At 39.7% G+C, this 24,832-nt stretch overlaps 1 protein-coding gene across 2 annotated transcripts in view; it reads right to left on the reverse strand.

The window, feature by feature from the left end:
* The window catches only part of NCAN (neurocan), a 375,601-nt gene that overhangs the window by 31,732 nt on the left and 319,037 nt on the right, over positions 1-24,832 (reverse strand). For both annotated transcript variants that reach the window (XM_077475452.1, XM_077475453.1), the window contains 2 exons: positions 23,152-23,265; positions 7,906-8,064 (listed from right to left, as the gene is read on the reverse strand). In XM_077475452.1, the coding sequence (XP_077331578.1) occupies positions 7,906-8,064; positions 23,152-23,265 (273 nt within the window). The remainder of the gene's footprint in view (positions 1-7,905; positions 8,065-23,151; positions 23,266-24,832) is intronic.

Genomic DNA, 24,832 nt, shown 5'->3' on the forward strand with positions numbered 1-24,832 from the left:
TGCATTTTTAAACTTGTACCTACAAGTATGCCTACAATAAGGCTTACCTGTAGGTACAATGAATATCTCCTGAACTTGCAATGTTTAGGAGATATCCATATGGGATGCAGCACCTCATACAGCTGGAGCCCACAAACCTGGAAGGAAGGCGGGGTGAAGTTTGAAGTGTCCGGGAGCCATGACAGCGTTGTGCTGGAAGGCTCTCTGTGCAGTTGATCTGTCATAATGTGCTAGCATGTGGTGCAACGCTGAAGGGGGCCCAATTTTTTATTTGTTTGGGGCAGTTTACTACCGCTTTAATTTGGAGATCCCCTCCATAATACCTTCTTCCCTAGCACTTTGCCACTTCAATCCTTCTCTTCTCTATTCTGCTACTGACCACCCCTATGACAGAATCTCACCCCTGTCTTGCCCCAATCTAGTCACTTCTGTCTACAATAGATCTCTGTGCTTTCCCTGGACAAGCTTACCCCCCTCACTACACACAGAATCAGACCCCGACCCCTAGAACCCTGGCAAACAGATGACATTAGAAGTCTCAAAAAATGTAACTGTGCTCTTGAGTGTCTGTGGTGTCAGACCAAGTCTCACAAAGACTTCCACCAATATAAGTCTACTCTCTAAAAATACAATTCTTGTCTCCACACTGCCAAGCAGACCTATTTTATAACTCTCATTGACACTTTCTTATCCAGTCCTTGCCAACCCTTCTCCACCTTTAACTCTCTACTTTGTCCTCTTCTGCCCCCACCCACTAACTCACTCACTGCCCAGGAGATCACCAATCACTTCAAAAATAAAATGTATTAAATTCATGATGAAATATAAATTTTACATATCACCCTACTTAACACCCCATATCCACAGGTACAATCAACACTTCCCTTATTCAACCCTGCTAATATAGACAAGGTTGGCAAACTTATTTCTAATGCCCACCTAACCACTTAACCCCTGGTTGCAGTTCCCTCTCAAATACTGTGGTCACCCTCTGACTATCCTACACTCTCTAACCCACATATTAAATCTCTCCTTCGCTTCTTGCATCTTCCCCAACTCTCTAAAACATGCACTAGTCACTCCCATATTTAAAAAAGCCTTCATTGGACCCCATCAATCTTAACAACCTATGCCCTATCTTCTTGCTCTCCTTCTTGAATAACCTTCTTGATCCCCTTCAGTCTGGATTTCGCCCTCAACACTCCATAGAAACTGCTCTCCTAAAACCCACTAACAGGAAACCCAATGGACACTATTCTGTACTCCTACTTCTGAACCTTTCGGCTGCCTTTGATATGATTGACCACCCCTTCTAAAAAAATGTTTTACTCTTTTTATCTCTGTGACTGTGCTCTTCACCTTTCCCACCGCACCTTCAATGTCACAATTCTACTTCCTCCTCTCCTCTTTCTTTCTCTGTCAGGGTCCCCCAAGATTCTGTTCTAGGACCTCTCCTCCTATTCTCAATCTACACATCCTCCCTGATTTCAACATAATTTCTATGCTGACTACACCCAAATATATCTCTCTACCCCTAAGTTCCCAACATCAATCTCCTCACACATCACTAATTTACTGACCAGCATATCAGTCTGAATGTCATACCACTTCCTCAAACTCAACCTGTCCAAAACCAAGCTCATAATATTTTCTCCCCCATGTGCCTCTTCCCCTGAATTCTCTGTCAAAATCAATGGCACAACCATTAACCCATCCATGCATGTCAGGGTTCCATGTTTTTTATCCTGGACTCTGAACTCTCTTTTTAGCCCCACATCCAATCACTTTCCAAAGCTTGCTGCCTCAACCTCTGCAACATCTCCAAAATATGCCCTTTCCTAACGAATGACACCACAATGCTCCTAATTCACTCCCTGGTTATCTCTTGCCTCGACTACTGCAACTCCCTCCTCATTGGCTTACCTTTAAATAGGCTATCCTCTATTTAGTTCATCATGAATGCTGCTGCCAGGCTTATCCACCTTAAAAACCACTCAGCGTCTGCTACCCCTCTCTGTCAATCCCTTCATTGGCCGCCATTCACCCAACAAATTAAATTGTAAATACTAACAATAACTTGTAAAGATGCTTTATATGGTCCACCACTTGAGGTTGGTGTTCAGTGAAACTCTTAAACGAAAATGTGTGATTATAACCTTAATTATAAAATCACAATACAGCAACTTTAAAAAAATGTATAGTACATATTAGAACAATATTAAAATTACTCAAAGCAACTGAGTTCCTTATAACATTGCAGCTGCGCTCTTGTCATATAATAAAAGATGGCAAGCTTCAATATAGTGTTCATATATGGAAATTTACGATGGCCACATAGTCTAATACTGTCAGTAAACATTTTAATAATTCTCAAACAACCCCTTACAATATATACATACAAAAAAACAAATTGGGCAAACAATAAAAGTGCCTGTGCATGAATCACCCATTAGCTGGTATTAGTAAAGGAGCGTCTGTGTGCATCAGTGGTCCGATCCTACTTCCTGGTATTCCAGCTGTCTGTGAAACGCACGCGTCACTTCCGGAAACCATGGAGATCACGTTCCTGATGCGTTTTGTCACTTCCTGATTTTATCTGAGGGCAAGGTCTCGTGTTCCGGAAGATAGGGTTATATAGAGCTAGTGCGTGTCACTGCCCTACGCTGCCTGGAATCCCATGACATCTATCCTGACTGCCCACATAGCTCTCAACCAATGGACCAGCATGCAAACAGTCAAACTGGAAATCGTCATGATCACAGAACCGGCAAATCATAAGTAAATCAGCAACTAAAAAGGCATATATGTAATACATTTAAAATTTGTAAACATAATAAAATGCTAAATTAATTAAAATCATTATAACATTAAGAGCAGCTAACCTCTAGATGAATATGGTACTAGCGTATAATCAATCAGACCTGTTGGATCCTGATTGTGTTTCAATTTAAAATGAAGGGACACATTATGGTCCTTGAATCCTATCTTAATATTGTTTTCCGGAAATGACACGTGCGTTTCAGGACATCTGGAATACCAGGAAGTAGAATTGGATCGCTGATGCACACAGACCCTCCTTTACTACTACCAGCTAATGGGTGATTCCTGCACAGGCACTTTTATTGCTTGAGTCAATTTGTTTTTTTGTAGGTATATATTGTAAGAGGCTGTTTGGAAATTATTAAAATGTTTGCGGACAGTATTATGCTATGTGGCCAATTAGTTTTTTCCACATGGATCCCTGAATGATACATCTTTATTACGGTGGGATTCAGTTTAAGATTTCAGGCACATTATCTTTGCATATGTGGTGAGTGCATTCCCAAAGGGGAGATCATCTCACATGGTGAATTTTCTGGTGGAAGGTGCTTCTTCACGATTAATTACTACATATGACATCACTGAATCGCATCATAAATTTCCATATATGAACACTATATTGAAGCTTGCCATTTACATTATATGACAAGAGCGCTACTGCAATGTTATAAGGAACTCAGTTGCTTTGAGTAATTTTAATATTGTTTTAGTATGTACTAACAATAACTTACAAAGTCATCCACAACTTGGCCCTCAACTACATCACTAACCTAGTCCCAAAATACCAACCAAATCGTTCTCTTCTCTAGTTCCCTTGTCATCTCCTCCCATGCTCACCTCCAGGACTTATCCCGAACCTCTCCCATCCTTTGGAATTCCCTACCCCAATGTGTCCAAATATCTCCTAATCTATTCACTTTTAGTCGATCCCTGAAAACTGTTCTCTTTAGAGGAGCCTGTCCTGCCTCCACCTAACTATATAAATATATAAATATAAATAATATAAATTCTGTATAACAATGATAATAATAATACTAATAATAATAATTACACCAAAACCTGAAGCTAGGATATGCGTACGCATCTGCATTTTCTTGTCTGCATTTCATCTCTTATACTTACTACTGCAACTTACTCTTCTAATACACATGATTGGAATTTTGGTCGGAAAAAGCTCTGATGTTTTTCCCGACGGAATTCCAACGGGATTTTGCTCAAGCTGTCTTGCATACACACGGTCACACCAAATTCCAATCGTAAAGAACGCGGTGACGCACAACACATACGACGGGACTAGAAAAAATAAGTTCAATACCCAGTAGCCAACAGCTTCCATCTCCTAGTTGAATCTGAACATGCGTGAGTTTTTGCATGTCGGAATTGCATACACACGATCGGAATTTCCGATAGAAAGTTTTTCCATCAGAAAAATTGAGAACATGCTCTCAAATTTTTTCTGGTAAGAATTCGGGCAGCTAAATTCCAATGGAGCATACACACGGTCGCATTTTCCGATGAAAAGCTCTCATTGGTCTTGCAGCCCGAAATTCTGATCATGTGTACCCAGCATAACTCCTTAATCTAATTTTCCTCGAGAGTACTTTTCTATTTCACAGCCCCTCTTTTCTCTTTATAGAGGATCTTCATTGGTGTTAAATCCAATAAGAGACTCTAGCCAGTTTTCCCACCAGCTATTACATGTTTTTTGAATATCTACAGACCATTCCTATTATCTTAACTTGTAAATCTGTAGACCTCTGATACATTTGACTGTGAAGCCAGATGTTATAGTTTTGGCAACCAATTGTGTATTGCCCATATCTGTGTACTCTTCTACTGTATATTGTTGACTGTATTTTAAAAATCTGTAATAACAACTTATTGAAAGTGAAAAGAATAAAATGGCAGATATTTTGCCTACTATAGTATACTTTTAATCAAGAGTGTAAAGAGAAAGGGGAATGACTTTTTTTGTTAGTATGAGCAATAAGGAGTCTTTTGACTTCTCTCTAAAAACCCCTGTAAGCCCTCTCCCCTTCATTGGAATGTATCTGTATTTGTTCAGAGGTTCCCAAAACTGCCAAAAATGAAAGAAAAATTGAATACCGTCCTGTTATCCAGAAACAGGATGTGACTTGGGAGTCAAGGCATATCAGCTTTTATCTGTAGCTTTCTATGTAAGTATTTTGCTTTGTGGTAGAATGTAACAGCACAATCTAAAAAATCTGTATTGAAGCTATGGAGAAATTACACAAATTTGATTTTTATTATTTTTGCTACATCTGCCTAGAATTCAAATATAGAGAGCACTTATATCATTTAAATATTTTACTTACCATTAATAGATTGGATGAGACATGCAAAAATACAGCTTAACTGTGTGTTAATGATTTTTATTTGTACAGTAAATTTTGTTTTAAAATGCTACTTCCCAATTTCCTGTTTAAGTGTTATTACCTGTGTGATCTTGGAATCGTGCTACATTAAAATTTATCTACCTGGCACATGGCAGCATTAAATTTCATGTTTTTGCTGATAATCAGCAGAGGAAATGTAGACCATGAACTGGGTAACAAGGATAGAGATCAGCATCCCTATAATGTTATGCTCTGGCTGACAGCATAAGGGCTATTAATGTTAATAGTACTGGCACTGTCACTAATTAAAAGTCTTCCAGAACAGGGTTTATGAATACCTTGGGCAAAAAAGGAAAGGAGGAGGAAGATGATACAGTGTTGGGATGCTTGCTTTGACTGACAAACAATCAATTGCCTAAGCAGCTATGAAATATATGTATTACCCCACAAATTATGTAGGCAACCATTATATAAAGTAATGAAAAAAAAAGTCTTAGATACCAATTATGTACAACTTCAGGACTTCTACTACACTAAGGGAGCATGAGTAGGTTTACCAAAAGTCTTCCTTACTCACTGTCATGCCCTTCTTGTAGACTTTGAGTTGAGAGGGAACCCTTACTAATAAGGTGCCTGAGATCTACTGCTTAGGACAGACAAGATGATTGCCATGTAAAAAACAAGTGGACTCCACAAATGAGGTAGAGCATTGAGAGCCTTTTTCCAAAAAGCACATACAGAATTGGAATGCCTTGATGCATTTTGCGCTGTTTTGCTTAGTCATAATAGCCCTATGACTAAGCACAACAGCATGAAATGCATCAAGGCATTTAAAGTGACACTAAAGGTTTAAAAAACAAAACAAAAAAACAAACATATCATACTTATCTCCACTGTGCAGCTCGTTTTGCACAGAGTGGCCCTGAACCATGTCTTCTGGGGTCCCTCAGCGGTGCTCGCGGCTCCTCCCTGCTTCAGATAACCCCCTGGGAGAAGCGCTCTCCCGGGGGGTTACCTTGCGGGCGCTTTCCCAAGTCCAGCATTCGGCGTCCATAGACGCAGAATGCAAGACTTGGCCCCGCCCTCCTGGCGGCCACGTCATTGGATTTGATTGACAGCAGCAGAAGCCAATGGCTGCACTGCTATCAATCTATCCAGTCAACAGCCGAGAACCCCCTAGCAGAGAGACGGCACGTCCTCGTGGGACAAGTTTGAGGGTTCAGGTAAGTAAAATGGGGGGCTCGATCACTGACATTTGTTTTTTCACCTTAATGCAATCTATGAAAAAACATGAACCTTTACAACCCTTTTAACTTTTGTATATGCTTTTTGGGATAAAGCCTCCTGGTGCTCTACTTATTTTGTGCAGGCTACCTGTGGGTTTACATGAAGCTCACAGATTGGAAAAGCTAAGAAGTTGATAACCAAGTGGTAGTAGGGTTGCATGCCAGTCCTTGTGTAGCATGGGTATTCGTATATGTTTTGAAAGTGTTGCCATGGAACTTTTTAAAAATAAAATAACATAAAATAAAAAGAAGAAGGCAACTAATAAAAATTAGATTTTAGCATAGTCCTAGCCTATAGCCTCCACTTTTTGAGTGTCAATATAGTTTGTATAATGTAATAAGAAAAGAGTACATATGAAAAAGTATATGTATAGTAAATACACTAAAATACATATTTTGAAATATTTAAAAGAATATTTTCTTTTTGTAGTAGGTGCATTTTAATGAAAATAGGAAATGTATATATGGGTACATCTTTAAAGTGCACCTGAGGCAGTAGTATAATTATAAAAATGATCACCATCACCCTTTCTGAAGAGCACTCTTATTTTCAATGAGCTGTAGTATGCAAACACCAATCATATCCTGTGATCCCAAGCCTTATAAAGCCTACAACTGTCTCACCACTGAAATGAGAAGCCTTCACAGTGATGGGCCAATAGTAAGGCTAAGGGGGCAGGCAGAGCTGGAAACCATGTACTCAAATAGTTACACTGTGGGTGTAATGACCAAGCCCCTGGGGGCGAAGTAAAACGCGTTGGGGGTGGCCTGGTCGGAGTCCAGGCTGAGGTTGCCACTTCATTCATCTTTCTAGGACACCTTAGATGTGCGACTTCCAAGGGCACCCCCTTCTTTCCCTAATTACACTGTGGGTACTTTTTTTTTAAAGTGCATTTCTAATTTATAATAACATTTAGCACAATAGTATCTTACATTACCTACACCAAACCAAGCTAGCTTGAAAAGATTTATGAGTTCATATTTCCTTCTAACAGATAATATGTTCATCTAGCTCGACAATACAGAAGGATTTGAGTAATGGAGCTATGGACCAGGAAGGCTTGCCTCCTCTATTACTTTTTGAATGCAAATTAAGCTTTGATTTTTAGAAGTCAGTATCTTACTGTGAATCAGGTGAGACAATGAGTGTACCCAATCTCAAAACAGTGATAGAAGATGCAACTGTTAAGAAGAGCTTACTGTTAACTTCAGGCTACTATGCTAAACAGCAACTGTTTCCAGTTAAAAGGTTTGAGCTTTTTTAATGAACATGCACCCTTAAAAAAAGGTTTAAGTCTATGCTATACATATAATCTGTTATATACTTAACCTGGTACATATATATTCTTCTGTGAGTGAAGTTAAGATTCTTATTCAATAAATAGTAGAAGTAACAAAGTACAAGGTGCAGTATGTAGTTAAGTGCATATGGACATGCTTACTCTTGATAAATACTTGTTCCTCAGGAGAGTGGATACTAGTGAGGTGGCCAGATCTCCTTCTACAGTCTCTTTCTGCCTCCTCCCACGGCCTCCGCTGAGGAAAGTATCTGTAACAAGATCCTTGGAATTTGTGCCAGTTATGATCACAGCCTTCTGTATCTAAAAAAGAAGAAAATAGAAAATACAACACTTCTGTGTTAACCAATGCAGATTTTGACTTCAAGCAACATAGTTTTGAACCATTAAAAGGCCACTGTTGCAATAAATAATGTATTTTAATTACTGTATGTGGTTAGTTCATATAATGGTAGTGACAACAGTGGGGACAAACTACCAGAGTGAAAAACTTTTTCAAACTTATGCTGCAACTGCTCATGCAAGTGTTATACGTGATCACAGTGCCTGCCACTTTGCATTTGTATGTAAAAGTCAAGAAACTTATTTAGCAAAGCACTTGCAATAAAAAATGAATTCACGTACAGTGTTTATCGATACATGTATTAACTGTCTACAGTTATTAGAATATAATAACTTTCAATTAGTGGCATGGCTTTAAAGCATAACGTCAAGCAATTTCTAAATACACATAAAACAATTACAAGAGTTGATTTATCTGCCAAGGATTTGTATCTCTGCCCATCTAGTCCTCAAATATACACAGCTTTGCCACACAGCACAGCCCTGTTTGGCAGGGCAACTGACTTGATGTAACTCTGCCATAGTTAAGTAACATTTACAAGGCTTGGCCCCTCTCCCCTTATCCAGTACCTGGACAGTGAATGAAGAAGCAGCAGACAAATGTCAAATCATTATGTTCTCTCCTCCTGTCAGCAGGTTCCTTATTAGCACAAATGCGCTGCAGCAACTGATTAGTTCTTTGTTCTAAAAAATTATTAAGGCTTGTTTTGCTCAATGATTATTTAAATGCTGTCGCAATATGTAGAAAGCTGCTGCCTCCTCTAAACACAACTACCAGGGTGAAGTTTCAGTTTGATAAAATTAAGTATTGGGTGTGGTGCTGCTCTGTGGGATAATGTACAAGTATATAAAAATAAATAAACTCAATATGTTCCTGCGTATTTAATATTCACATTATATACAGTAAGTATCAGGTGTTGTAAATCATATGTCGGTGTTAGAAACACATTTTTTATTAGCAACCGCTAAATATTATTAAAAAACAATACATATAAGTTCATAACCATGTGCAAAAATATCCTCAAAATTAACAAATAAAAAAGTCCATCATTATTTTATTAAAAAATTAAAATTAAAAATAAAGTGACAAGTGTTCTTTAAAAGTGCTTCAAAATATGAAGTTAGCAATTTATATAATATAAGTTCATAAGCATGTGTAAAAAAAATATATATGCTCAAAATTGGCAAAATAATTAATCCATTGGTAACTGATAAAGTGACAGGTGATCTTTAACCACCAGCTGACCAGCTGCCATCATTCTACATTGGCAGGTCGGCTCTCTCCCGCAAATCACGTAGCTGTACGTTGGCCCTTTAAACAGCTAGAGCAGGCACACGCACACTGCATGGAAGGAGCCGTTGCGCGTGGCCGGCGGTCGCAATGACCGCCGGCCATGCATGACCGTGGGCACAATAGACGAAATGGGCATTTGTGTGTAAACACAAAAATCCTGGTTCTGTCAAGAGATGAGAGTCAGATCATCTGTTCCTACTAGCTAGGAACAACGATCAGGCTTCTCCTCTAGTCACTCCCATCCTCCCACAGTAAGAAACACACTGAGGAACACATTTAACCCCTTGATTGCCCCCTAGTGTAAACCCCTTCCCTACCAGTGACATTTACACAGTAATCAGTGCATTTTTATAGCTCTGGTCGCTGTATAAATGTCAATGGTCCCAAAAATGGGTAAAAAGTGTCCAATCTGTCCACCGCAATGTCGCAGTCCCGATAAAAATCACTGATTGCCACAATTACTAGTAAAAAAAATAATAATAAAAATGCCATAAATATTGCCATAGTTTGTAGACGCTATAACTTTTGCACAAACCAATCAATATGCGCTTATTGCAATTTTTTTTTACCAAAAATATGTAGAAGAATATATCGGCCTAAACTGATGAAGACATTTTGGGATATTTATTATAGCAAAAACTAAAAAAAAATATATTTTTTTCATAATTGTCGCTTTTTTTTTGTTTATAGCGCAAAAAATAAAAGTGATCAAATACCACCAAAAGAAAGCTATATTTGTGGGAAAAAAAGATGTCAATTTTGTTTGGATACCACGTCGCACGACTGCACAATTGTCAGTTAAAGGGGCGCAGTGACGTATCACAAAAAATGGCCTGGTAATTAAGGGGACAAATCCTTCCAGGGCTGAAGTGGTTAAAAGTGCTTCAAAATTCATGTGTTGTGCTAGTGCTCCAACTCGTGCTCCTCCTCTGTTACCGCACTCACCAGAGAGCTTTCCCCTCTAGGGGGTAGACAGCATTCACAGCACACACTGGCTGAAACAGTAGACCTCAGATCCACAGTTGGTGTATTGCTCCTCTCTTCTTTAGTTTTTATTTAAAAAACATTTGAACGGCATAAGATTCAAGGAAGTCTGGCCAGTGATGTATTCCACTGACCCTAACTGGAAGTGACACAATGACCCTGGTAGCTCTTTCCTATGCGTTTTGTCAGAATGGCATCATCAGGAGTGGCCCTTTATTCTGCTTCTTCTACTCTCATTCTGAGCTCTGCTGTACAGTGGCTTGTTAGAGGCTAATACCAATTTGAATTCAAGTACTTACACTGCTTGTATTTAAAAAAGCTATGTATAATGATGTGTTCATTAATACAGAGCTGTATTAATATGTGTCTTTATATTATTAGTATTTATATTACTCTGGAGTTCAGATTAATTAGCTATACTGTATTTGTGCACTCACTGTTAAGACTGAGCCATTATTTGTTCCCAGTGACAGCATTTTGACTGACATGTAATTAGTGTACACCAAAACCAGTGTCAAAAGTAAAGTAATAAAAGTCACTAATGTCCTCTATTGTTTATTTAATTATGTCATTGTAATTATGTTACAATTAAAATGGGTCATAATGTGATAAAATAATGTCAAGTTCACAATTTACATTACAAAGAGTGATGTTATTAATGCCTGCACTGAAGCATAATTTAATTTATTGAGAATATATCTATGTATAATTCTTCTGTTCTGCATTCTCAGTAAATGAACAAACTCTAATCAGTATCTCTCTATCTGCCCATAAGGTGTACATACTCTTGCGGGCCTCTCTTATTACTGTTAACCATGCAATTCTCAACACAGCTGTCTTGTTCCAAGTGCAGATCACGCAGGTCACATCATACGGGGAGGGAAGGACACAGGCACTTGGCTTAACTGCTGACACGGGTGAAGTTTTACTGTAGGGAGCTGATTATGCACAACATCCGACTCATTGCTGACTGTACCAAGTTGCAGTGCTAGAAAGCAACTGCATTGCTCAATTCAGTGATTTTACAAGTGCAGATTTGTTTTTGCAATCGGCTTAAGGGCACAAAGCCTGTAAAAGTGTCCACTGACCTTAACAAGAGTACTAAATGTCTATCAGCCTTGTCACCCAGATTTGCTAGCCACAAATCCTTGATGATAATTTAATATCAAAGTAAGCATAAAACAGTTCTTGTTAAAATATTATTTCTTCTGTAAAAGTACGCTTTACAAAAAAATAAATATTACTTCTGTTCTGCTGGACAGGAGTGACACTGCAGTCACTCCTGTCAATGACCAGAAAACCAGGGGAACTAAGCCTGGTTGCCAAAGAGCTGATAACCTAGGCAAAAAAGCCTGCATGTTCCCAGTATGAAGTTACGTGTGGTTTTAAGGCAATCTTTTAAAATGTGTGTCCATTTGATAAACAGTTGTCCATTATTAGACACCCCTTCTCTTAATTTGTACCATAGAGCAGTGGTCATCAACCCTGTCCTCAGGGCCCACTAACAGACCAGGTTTGCAAGATAACTGAAATACATCACAGGTGATATGATTTGCTGCTCAGTGATTGCAGTATTCTAGTCTTCATCTCCCCAAGGTAATACATAAAACCTGGCCTGTGGGCTCTGAGGACAGGGTTGATGACCACTGCCATAGAGCATTATGAGCATAATCCGAAATCACGACCAATGTTTGTGGAAACTATGCTGCAGTTTGGTCTTGGAGCTGCAGAGAAGCAAACCTATTGTTAAACATAATTGTCAGACAAATATGTGCTACCGAATTTCTACGAACTGGAGTTTTCAACTTCTGCACACTTCTAGGTCAGTGTATCTGTAGGATAAGCCTGACTGCCAAGCATATAGCACGTTTAAAGGGGATCAGAATTGCAAAACAAGTTTTTTTTTCTTGTGACAGGTTACCCTTATAAAATAAAAATTGCATGAGTAGGGAAAAGCTGTGCCAGTTTCCGAAGCATGGTAAATGCCCTAAAAATAAATATAGTGAGACAGCAGAGAATCTGATAAAACTGAAGACTACAAATGACATTTTCTAAACATGAAATGGAAATAAACTTGGGAAACTGTAGCAGGAGGAATGTAATGTGCCACGGTTTTAGATTTACACATCAACCTTCAATACTTGTATAGCTAATTGTCAGTCATTTTGTGACAGTATGACAGAGCTTATTTTTAAGAACCCATGGGCAATGTAAAAAGTTTCCGTCTTAGAATCCATATTTGCTTTCAAGATAGATGGCTAGTTTTATACCACTGGGTTCTTTCTCAGGTATAATAGTCACAGTTTTCACCTTTAGCCTCAGCATCCCCATAGGACTTGATATGCCTACGGCACTTGGATTCCACCAGTTAAGCATGGGCTTGGTTTATCTGAGTGAGTTAGAAGTGCTGACAAGTTATGATAGTAAAAACAAGAATCCAATATTGCAGTCATAGGGAAAGCTGAGGTTAAAGCCAGGGAATGCAAATCACAATCCAGGGGCAAGGAGTAAAGGACATGCTTTAATACACTCAGAGGTCAAACAATCTGGATTTACAGAAAAATGAAACCCCACCCACAATGGACAAGGCTCTATCTTATCATAGGTAAGGTGTAACTGTAATAGAACACTATTTAAAGAGACCAGAAAAATCATTTCAACAAAAATATTCTCAGTATAAACATGGGGTGGCACAGCGGTGTAGTGGGTAGCACTTTTGCCTAGCAGTAAGAAGGATTGCTGGTTTGAATCCCAACCACGACACTACTTGCCTGGAGTTTGCATGTTCTCCCTGTGCCTGCTTGGGTTTCCTCCAGGTACCCCGGCTTCTTCCCACACTCCAAAGACATGCTGGTAGGTTAACTGGATCCTGTCTACATTGTATCTAGTATATATGAATGTGAGTTAGGGACCTTAGAGTGGGAGCTCCTTGAGGGTAGGGACTGATGTGAATGTACAATGTATATGTAAAGTGCTGCGTAAACTGACGGCGATATATAAGTATCTGAAATCATGCAGGTTTTTTGTATCTGTAAAATCCTCCCTTGTGTAGATTGCTGATTGATGTCACCATCTTGGATGTGATGACAGCAGCCCCAGCAGAGTCATTTCTCTCACTCAAGTGATGCTTCTCCTCCAACAGCTGTATTATAAAATTTATATAGAGAGGGGTAGAGGGAAAGGGTGGAGGAGTTGCCAGATCAAAAAGTAATGATATACTCCTACAAAAGTAGCAGTGAGAGCATGAAATGAACAGGAACAAGGAAGGAAATTGCATCCCTCAATGAACTCAAAGAAAATTTTTTTATGATGAATATAAAAATTCTATTCTCTTTATCTTCCATTCGAAAGTATAGATGACCTCAACACCCCCCTGTTCGCAAAACATTTGTTTGAACACGCGAACACCGTTAAAGTCTATGGGCCACGAACATGAATAATCAAAAGTGCTAATTTTAAAGGCTTATATGCATGGCATTGTCATAGAAAGGGATTTGGGGACCTGGGTCCTGCCCCAGGGGACATGCATCAATGCAAAAAAAGTTTTAAAAACAACCGTTTTTTTTCGGGAGCAGTGATTTTAATAATACTTAAAGTGAAACAATAAAAGTGTAATATTCCTTTATATTTCGTACCTGGGGGGTATCTATAGTATGCCCGTAAAGTGGCGCATATTTCCCATGTTTAGAACAGTCTGACAGCAAAATGACATTTCTAAAGGAAAAAAAGTAATTTAAAACTACTCGCGGCTATAATGAATTGTCGGTCCGACAATACACATAACAGTTCTTTGATAAAAATGGCATGCAATTTCCCCACAGCGGATCCCGAACCAAAATTAAAAAAAAAAATGTGTGGGAGTCCCCTAAATTCCATACCAGGCCCTTCAGGTCTGGTATGGATATTAAGGGGAACCCCGCACCAATTTTTTTTTTAAAAATGGCATGGGATCCCCCCAAAAATGTAACCCTTTTGACACTTTTTTGTGAAATGGTAGGGGTACATTTGTACCCCATTACCAATTCACACGGGGGTGGGATATGGGGGTCCCCTTGCTAAAGGGGGCTTCCAGATTCCAATAAGCCTCCCTCCCACAGACCCCCAAACCACCGGGCAAGGGTTGTGGGGAGAAGGCCCTTCTCCCTATCAACATGGGGACAAGGTGCTTTGAGGTGGGCTGCTACCCCAAGGCACCCTCCCAATGATGAGGGCATGTGGCCTGGTACGGTTCAGGAGGGGGGGCGCTCTCTGGTCCCCCCTCTTTTCCTGCAGCCTGCTAGGTTGTGTGTTCGGATAAGGGTCTGGTATGGATTTTTGGGGGGACCCCACGCCATTTTTTTTTATTTTGCCACGGGGTTCCCTTTAAAATCCATACTAGACCTGAAGGGTCTGGTCTGGATTTTGAGGGGGACCCCCACGCCAATTTTAAAACAAAATTGGCGCGGGGTTCCCCTTAATATCTATACCAGATCTGAAGGGCCTGGTATGGAATTTAGGGGGATCCCCATGCATTTTTTTTATTTTGGTTCGGGGTTCCCCTGTGGGGAAATTCCACGCCGATTTTATCAATGAACTGTTATGTGTATTGTCGGACCAACAATTCATTATAGCCGCGAGTAGTTTCCTTTAGAAATGTAATTTTGCTGTCAGACTGTTCTAAACACGGGAAACATATGTCCCTTTACAGGCATACTATGGACACCCCCAGGTACGAAATTTAAAGGAATATTACACTTTTATTGTTTCACTTTAAACATTATTAAAATCACTGCTCCCAGAAAAATGTCAATTTTTAAAACTTTTTTTTGCATTGATACATGTCCCCTGGGGCAGGACCCAGGTCCCCAAACACTTTTTATGAAAATACCATGCATGTAAGCCTTTAAAATTAACACTTTTGATTTCTCCCATACTTTTAAAGGGTGTTCTGCGGCTTTCGAATTTGCAGCTAAAACCCCAAATTGTTCGCTGTTCGGCGAACTGGTGAACAGCCAATGTTCCAGTCGAACTCATGTTCGACTTGAACATAAAGCCCATCCCTATTTGAAAGCAGTCCAACCTTTTGTATTGAACTGTACTATAATTGTGTTGTTCCCCCTATACATTGTAAAGCGCTGCATTGGCGATATATAAATTGTGTATATATAACAGGCCCAAGAAAACAACAGAAAACTGTGGACTGGCTGTAGCTCAAACAGCAGCCTGAAGGACCCAACACAAAAGCTGCCATCGGGTATGACCTGAATATCCACCTGGTATAATGCAGAAACTGAAAACTGAAAACCAATTAGTAGCTTTACAAACTGGGAAGTTTGCATGATACTGAAATGCACAAGAAGCACTCACAGATCAATTAGAATGCACCTCGACAGAAATGGGTGGAACTTGATTCTTAAAGTGTATCTATGGTCAAGGTTTAAAATCATATATTTATTTCCACATTGAATTTTAGTTATATCTAGCCTACCCTTATTAATTTTAATGATCTCAAAGTTTAAAAAAAAAAACACTCACATTTATTACCTTGAATGCAGTGACACATATTCACTATGCCTTATGAAAATACACTGATGCGTCACACATTTCACAGAACCTACCTATTGAGCTACAGGAGGTACAAAAGAGGAGGAGTTTCAGGAGCACAGTCAGTACAGGAAACCTCCACATGTGACATCATCACTGCTTGCAGGCAGCATGAAACCATAGGAAATGTAGTCTGTAGAAACTAAGTGTAAAATAAAGGAATAAGCAGAGGAGAAATTGCAAAGCATACAGGGAGTCCAGGAAGTTGTTGAAAGAGATGGCTAGCAGATAGATCACATTCACAACATGAAAGGGGATTTTTCAAGAAAGTATATATTGAATTGTCAAAAATAGCCATCATTTGTATTGCTATTACAATTCTGATGTTAGAAAAAGAAGGTGTGTGATTTTATTTCTCCTTTAAGACAATTTGTTTGATGACGGTACAAGACTAGAGACGGTGGACCAAGAAGCCTTATATGGTCCATCCAGAATACAAAAAGATTAATTCTTCCTAAAGAAGAATCCAGACAATAGAAGGAAATTCTCTTTTGGCAAACTGCAGCCAAACACAGAGATGGAAGAACAATGTCCTGGTTCAGGTGAGAGACAAAAAACACTCTATGTTAGCCTAGAAGATAGTCCTGGGCCTCAACACTACCCGGTCCTTATGTAAAATCATAAAAGGTTCCTTTTAGGATAAAACCTCCAGTTAAGACACTTGCCTTGTAGAGGTGATATCTACAAGGATCACCCACCTTGTGGGTGGGAGTAGAGAGACAGGGATTTTTCTAATGGCCAAAGAGCCAAATGCTTTGCCAGTCTCAGCCGCAGGAGGTAGAGGATTTGTCCTACAGAGATACTTGTAGTGTGTAAGTCTTGAGAATCACATGAAATAAGGTTTGACTTCTATGTTCAATGTTAGAACTTTAAAATTATTGTAAAACATTAAAACACTGGGGAGGGTTTTAGGAACACTAAAAGATAATCAATTGTTGGTTGATAAATGATGTAGATAATAGTGGTGTGCAGACCTTGTGCATGAACTATAAACCTGGATTGGAGGGTCTTGATGAGGAAGTGGAGAAATAAAAATAATGTTTATTAACAGCCAGATAGTGGGAAGACTTAATAGTTTATCCCTTAGGCTTGAGTAAGGTGGGTGTTCTCGCCACCAGTAGTGCCCTAGGCAAATTGTGCAGGTTTTCCCAGAAAACCTGCACTAATTAGCTTACTGGAGAAACTTGCATGATTTAAGTTATCCAGCCTGAATCTACCAGCAGCTGTTGATAGCAGAAAAAAATCCTAAAAATGTTTTTTTTAATTAGTTTTTATTGAAAGAAAAATTTACCATACAAGCAACAAAACATTCAATGAGGTACAACAGGTATGCAAACAAGTATTTCCGACATAATAGTATTGTGTCAGGTTTACAATAGGAGTTGTCAAGGAACTACTGGGTAAAAGGTAAGAGCATCAGAAGCTATGTGAGCGTACCTCCGAAGGTAAGGGGGGGGGGGGTAGAAGAAAAGAAAATGTAGGGAAAAGAGAAGCTCATATAAGAGTCGCGAGCCCAATATTACAGTACGGTTCAAACTTGGACATTGTTTCAGACAAAGAAAAGTGTTCACATCAAATGACAGGTTAAATTTCAGGGAACAGAACGTGGCACTACCATGCACATTTACGGAGACTACGGCTTTGTGCTGTTTGCCAACCAGTCCATAATTTCCAGTGATAATCGAAAGTGCGAACGTGGCCTTGTCTACATGCTAGTATTCGTTCGAATCACGAGTTATATTGTACCATGTTAATCACTTCAAGTACACTAGGGGCCTGATTTGTTTTCCATCTTCTGGTGATGAGCAATTTAGCTGCTAGGAGGATGTGGGTAACTATTCTGCGGCAATCAGGTGGAAACTGTTCTATGCCAATGTTAAGAATGGCCAGGGCCGCCATGGGTGGAGTAAGAATACAAGTTATGTCTGAGATGACACGGAACAACTTGTTACAAAAGCTCGTCAGGTGTTTACAAGTCCAGAAAATGTGCATGATCTGTCCCACTCCCCCGCATTCCCTCCAACACAGTGGGGACTGCGATGGGAGGAACTTAGACAATCTATATGGAGTAAGATACCACCTCAAAGTAATTTTGTGTGATAATTCCCAATGATTGGCGCACTTAGAGGCCTGATACACAGATTTAATGGCCGCAATCCATTGGGCGTTGGTAAATGAGGACCCTAGCTCTGACTCCCATTTCATGTGTGGTGCAGCTTTTTGGAAAATAAGTTTATTTTGTAGGAAATTGTAAAATAGAGAGGTTACCTTGGACTTGAGGTTTTCTATACTCGTGAGATATTGCCAACATGGGGCATGTACTAACAATTCTGGTGAGCTCAAAGAGGTCATGAATAGCTGTCTTGGAGCAACTGTCCCAAGACTGAAATACCTTGATCTTTCAATTTTTGAAGAGATAGGTTGGGGATTATCAGCTTTAGGGCCTCTGTTGGTGTTGGTACAGAGGCTTTCTGTGACAGAGGAGAGTTAGTCGATATGAATCGCTTCCAGGCCTCCAGAGAGGCCTGTATAGTGAGAACCGATCCATTGAATAGGCCAGGCTTCCATGTGTCCGCTATTAGTAGGTTCACTAGGGCCGGAGTAGAGAAAAAATCCTAAAAACTAGCAAAGTAATCAAGGTATGATGGTTGTGGGCAGAATTTTTCTTTTTGGTGCCAGCGTCTATTTTACCTGTAGGTGGCAGATTAACCAATAGTCTAAGAATTCTAAGATTTTCTGGGTTCCTCAATGAATGATATAGAAAAAATAATAATATAAAACAAAATCTCTGCAATCAATTATTTAATATATTTTTTTGTGTGTTGTTATCTGCATTGTTTTCAAATTGGTGACGGGCAATCTTCAGAAGCAAAACAACACAAAATGCTTGAATGTGCACTGGGCACTCACATACATATAGGTGTACATTACAACTGTGAAAGTAGGTATGTTCATGACCTAACACATAATAGACAGCATAAACTAATGATTACAAAGTAATTTTCTAAGCTTTAACTCATGTAAAACCATTTATATTCACCTCCTTTCTCACACTGCAGGAGTATCGATTTGAGAGTGGCACACTCATAAATTATCAAATTGGGCAGACTATTTTCTTTGACTGAGACAGCTTTCTAATCTCCCACTCTCTTCTACATCATCTTCTATTTAGTCTCTTCATCTTTTTCTATCATCTTCTTCTACAATTTCTCTGCTTCCAGTATTAAACTCTACAAAGCCTGTTTTCTATGGCTTATATTCAGTATTTTTTAGTTGTCTTTTAATTTTGCAAAAAAAAAAAAAAAAAAGAAGACCTCACTCCTTCACAGGGTAAAAAATGTGCCTGTGGATTTATAAATTCACTATGATCCCTGAGATTTGTGTACTTGTGTAGCACTCACCCGCAAAAGGGCCCGCTGTTTTGTCCCAGTTTCTTTTCCCAAACCAGGGCAGTGACAGCCAGGAACACAGCAACAGTCACTCTTCTGGCTCAGTGAACCATTTAGGGCAGTGATGGCAAACCTTGGCAACCCAGATGTTTTGGAACTACATTTCCCATAATGCTCATGCATTCTGCGGTGTAGGTGAGCATCATGGCAAATGTAGTTCCAAAACAGCTGGGGTGCCAAGGTTTGTCATTACTGATCTAGGGGTATCTTTTTGAAACTATATTGAGAGTTGAACTTGGACAGGGTGCAGGGTGCAGGAAAGCCCTGCAATACTCCAACGGTGCAATGTAGCAACACAAGGTTACTTTCCACTTTCTGAAAGCTTCTAGGCACAGTCTTTGCAATAGCAAGTAAGGGAATCACCCACACTGGAAAACCAAGAAAATGCCCAGATTTGATCTTAAGCTGGCACTGATGCACAGAAAAAAATAGCGTCACACAATCACTAGAATTTCACACACAGGTCTGTATTCCCAAATCCCCATGGATACTTAGATGCCTCCTTTCAACATCAGCCAGACAAATATCCTGTGAATCAGGAAAATCTGGTCAAAGAGGCCCCCCAGTTCTAACATAGCTAGGACCCTAATAAGCACTTGGCAGGCCCCACCCAGCACAGCTGGGACCTCAGTGAGTAAAGTAAGAAGCACAGCTGGACTGCTTAGAAGGGCAGCTGTCCTGAATCGTAACCCTTTATTCCTAGACAAGAACCTCAGCTACCTCAGGCCCAGGCTATTTATGCTCTCATCAGCCACCTACTAGGCACCCTCCCCCATGGGTTGGCTAAGATCACATAAATATTGAGACTGTGGGTTTGCCTCTTCCGGCCCTCTACATTCTCAAATCCCCAAGAAGGCAGAGGGAAGCAGTCAATCCTGCAGCCAGTGAGGCCTAGAATAGCCCAAATTAATTACAAATTGCTCCACTGATTACCTAGCCTATCTAGCAACCTATCTAGGAGGGTGCTACAACTTACTGTGATGTTTTCTGGGTTCATGCTGTTAACAGTAAACGTATGCCTTGTTTGTAATTCTCCCCATGTCTACTCATCAGTTCTTTAATTTGCTTTTAGGTTTCATTTCAGTTTGTTTCTTCATCCCTGTGTTTATCTGTACTCTTCACTTCAATATCATCCGTGCTTTCTCTCTGTCTCTTCTGCATCCCTGTGCAATCTGTTTTGTCCTTTCTAATTTGCCATATAGGCCCTCTTTGTCTCTTCTTCTTCCATCTGTTGTGCCTTTTCTCTTCTCCAGTCTTACCTAAACTCCCGCTGTGTGTCTTTGACATGAATTTGCTATAGGTATTCTCTTTTCAAGTTTTCCTCTTTCTAATCTATATTTTCTGATCTCTGTGCCCTTCTACATTTTTTATTGTGTCGCCTCGGTCTCTTCTGCGTCAATTTAGTTTCCATATTTTCCTCTTTCATTTCCCTTATATACTACACTGTTAAATACATTATCTGTGCTGTCCTCACTAATGTCTTTTATATTTCCAGTTTATTTTACATTCATAGGTTGCTTAGTGTCCTTGTAATATTTTTTGTTTTACCTCTCTGTCTTTTCCACTTATTTTATTTCCTCAATTGTTTGATCTCCCCAGTGCCCAGTGAATGGCTGTGCCGGGAAAAGGGTGGGGATCATCAAAAGTATGATCATTTTAGGATAGGCAGTCTGTACTCCCAGCATAGCCAGAAACCTGCCCATGTTGGAGTGGATGCTCTCATGCCTAGCGCGGTCAGTTTTAATTTGAAATCAGGGGGACTGGTTGGTTCCCCAGGTATTTCACACAAAGGAAGCAATACAGAATACTTTTTTTTAACACAAGTACACTACATGGTACAAAAGATACATATCAGGAATGTGAAAAGTTGGGGGTAACATCTCCTTTAATGTCATCTTTAAAGTATTTTCTTTTTTAAATTCACCAAATAATTATTGGTGGTTCTGCCATGATTTTCCTTTTTTTGACACTTCCTTTAATGGGGTGATTGATTTATCCCTAACTCCCAGTTGTGCTCCTGTATTGTCACCCTGTTGCAGGGTCTTCCATAAAGTGGCTACAAGTGACCGCTTCAACACACGCTATCCAGGTATGGTCTACCATTGTTATCATCATGAAACTTAACCCTGAGAGACACCATATAGCCATCAATAGAAAGCATGCATTTACACAGGAAGTGGCTACAAAGAGGCTTCAGCAGCACTGAGCTACAACAGGGTAGGACAAAAAAGGCAAAAATAAAACAAAACAAAAGTCAGTTGTCAATAATACACATTGCTTTAGCAAACTAAATGCTATTCAGTTAAGGTTTATTTAATGTCCGTGATTGTTTGAATGGCATATCAAAAGTTCATAAGTGATGGTCTGATGTCCACAAATGCTTTGGTCATATAGTACAAGCTACAAATTGAGCATCCTGCTTTGCTTAAAAAAAGGTTACGTTCCTTCCTTTTTTTTAAGTCTAACAAAACTTCCTAAAAGTCCAAGAAATAATGCTTAGTTATTAAAAATCATAACCAAATGCAGGACTCACATTACTGTACAGACAGCTGCAGTCTAAGCCTTTTTGAACCTGTAGTTGCTTGGTCACAGCCAGCTTTTCACAAGCAAGATGGCACCACCGAGGGCCCAAAGACTGGCGAAGAACTGGCCCAAGTTAAAGGGGAGGGCCAGCTTAAAAAAAAGAAATGTAAAAGTCAGCAGCTGCAAACACTGTAGCTGCTGACTTTTAATAAGCTGACTTACCTGTCCAGGGCGCCCGCAATGTCGGCTACCCGAGGCTGACCCGTCCCTTGGCTCTCGGGTCCCGGCACCGCCATTCCAACTAAGGGAAACAGGCAGTGGAGCCTTGCGGCTTCACTGCCCGTTCCCCTACTGCGCATGCGCAAGTCGTGCAGTGCTTTGTAAATGGGGCGCTCTGTGTTCTGGGATACACAGTACCCAGAACACACAGCGCCCCATTCTCCAGAAGACGCTGCACGGAGGAGAGAAGACCGAAGATCACCGCGGAGTAGGAAGAGGCAGATTAGGACGATATGCCTAGCAACAGGCATTTCTGGTAAGTTTAAAAAAAATGTTTTCATTTTTTTTTCAGATTTTTTGCAAAATTTTAATGTACTTTTGTTTTTCAGGGTGGCCCTCCACTTTAAGACACTGGATCCCTGGACTAATAAATGTGTGTTGATTTACTAAGACTGGAAAGTGCCAAATCTGGTGCAGCATTGCATGGAAACCAATCAGCTTCCAGGTTTTATTGTCAAAGCTTAATTGAACAAGTTGAATTTAGAAGCTGATTGGCTCTATGCAAAGCTGCACCAGATTTTGCACTCTCTAGTTTTAGTAAATCAACCCTTATGCATCTATTAAAAGTCAGCAGCTACAGTATTTGTAGCTGCTGACTTTTAGGTTTTCTTAGAAAACAATTGTAGCTCTTCTTTAAGTCTATTGATTTTAGTGGACCAAACATTGCTACTTCCGTTTAAAAAAAAAAAAATTTTTTTTTTGAATCAATGATCCAATGATTTCTCAATATACATCATATAGAGATGACATTTTATTTTGAGTTGGTTAAGCATCGTGGAATCTCTGATCTACCACTAGATGTCTAGTTTATTAAAGGATTTATGATTCTCTCTGCTACTGATTTCCCAGCTTCTCTGTGTTTTTTTCCAATCCCCTTTAATCTTTTTCTTCACATCTTTTATAAGCTTGCATCATTTATTAGAATTTGCTTCTCACCTTTGCCACATGTGCTTCCGCCATAGCTTGGTAAACACAAACAAAGGAATGAGTCGATTTCATCAATGCACGTTCCTCCGTTCTGGCAGGGGTTGGATAAACATTCATCAATATCTGTTGAGACAAAATATATGCATATTAAAATGAGCTCATGGCAGAAAAGTAAGTTTTGAGCCATATTCACTGTACTTAGTTCATCCATTCACAAAAACTGATATACAGTGCCTTGAAAAAGTATTCATACCCCTTGAAATTTTCCACATTTTGTCATGTTTCAACCAAAAACATAAATGGATTTTATTGTGATTTTATGTGATAAACCAACACAAAGTGGCACATAATTGTGAAGTGGAAGGAGAATGATAAATGGTTTTCCAAATTTTTTACAATTACAGCTACAAGTCTTTTTGGGGATGTCTCTACCAGCTTTGCACATCTAGAGGGTGACATTTTTGGCCATTTTTCTTTGCAAAATAGCTCAAGCTCTGTCAGATTGGATGGAGAGCATCTGTGAACAGCAATTTTCAAGTCTTGCCACAGATTCTCAATTAAATTTAGGTCTGAATTTTGGCTGGTCCATTCTAACACATGAATATGCTTTGATCTAAACCGGGGGTCTCAAACTGGTGGCCCTCCAGCTGTTGCGAAACTACAAGCCCCATCATGCCTTTGACTGTGGGACTCATGCTTGTAACTGTCACCCTTGCAAAGCCTCATGGGACTTGTAGTTTCACAACAGCTGGAGGGCCGTCAGTTTGAGACCCCTGATCTAAACCATTCCATTGTATCTCTGGCTGTGTGCTTAGGGTTGTTGCCCTGCTGGAAGGTGAACCTCCGCCCCAGTCTCAAGTCTTTTGCAGACTCTAACAGTTTTTCTTCTAAAATTGCCCTGGATTTGGCTCCATCCATCTTCCCATCAACTCTGACCAGCTCCCTTGTCACTGCTGAAGAAAATCATTCCAAGAACATGATGTTGCCACCATCATGTTTCACAGTGGGGATGGTGTATACAGGGTGATGTGCAGTGTTAGTTTTCCGCCACACATAGTGTTTTGCTTTTAGGACAAAAAGTTTAATTTTGGTCTCATCTGATCAGAGCACCTTCTTCCACATGTTTGCTGTGTCCTCCACATGGCTTCATCCAAACTGGATGGCCATGTCTTGGTAGGTTTGCAGTTGTGCCATACTCTTGCCATTTTCAGATGATGAATTGAGCAGTGCTCTGTGAGATGTTCACCGCTTGGGATATTTTTTATAACCTAGCTTCTCCACAATTTTATTCCTGACCTGTCTGGTGTGTTCCTTGGCCTTCATGGTGCTGTTTGTTCACTAAGGTTCTCTAACAAACCTCTGGGGGCTTCACAGAACAGCTGTATTTATACTGAGATTAAATTACACACAGGTGGACACTATTTACTAATTACGCGACTTCCGAAGGCAATTGGTTCCACTAGATTTTAGTTAGGGATATCATAGTAAAGGGGGCTGAATATTAAAGCACACCACCCTTTTCAGATATTTATTTGCAAACAATTTTGAAAACCATTTATAATTTTCCTTCCACTTCACAATTATGTGCAACTTTGTGTTGGTCTATCACATAAAATACATTTATGTTTTTGGTCATACCATGACAAAATTTGGAAAATTTCAAGGGGTATGAATAGTTTTTCAAGGCGCT

This window comes from Lithobates pipiens, unplaced genomic scaffold, assembly GCF_037356315.1.
Source record: "Lithobates pipiens isolate NorthernLeopardFrog02 unplaced genomic scaffold, aLitPip1_a1.2 Scaffold_13, whole genome shotgun sequence".
Taxonomy (NCBI): Eukaryota; Metazoa; Chordata; class Amphibia; order Anura; family Ranidae; genus Lithobates; species Lithobates pipiens.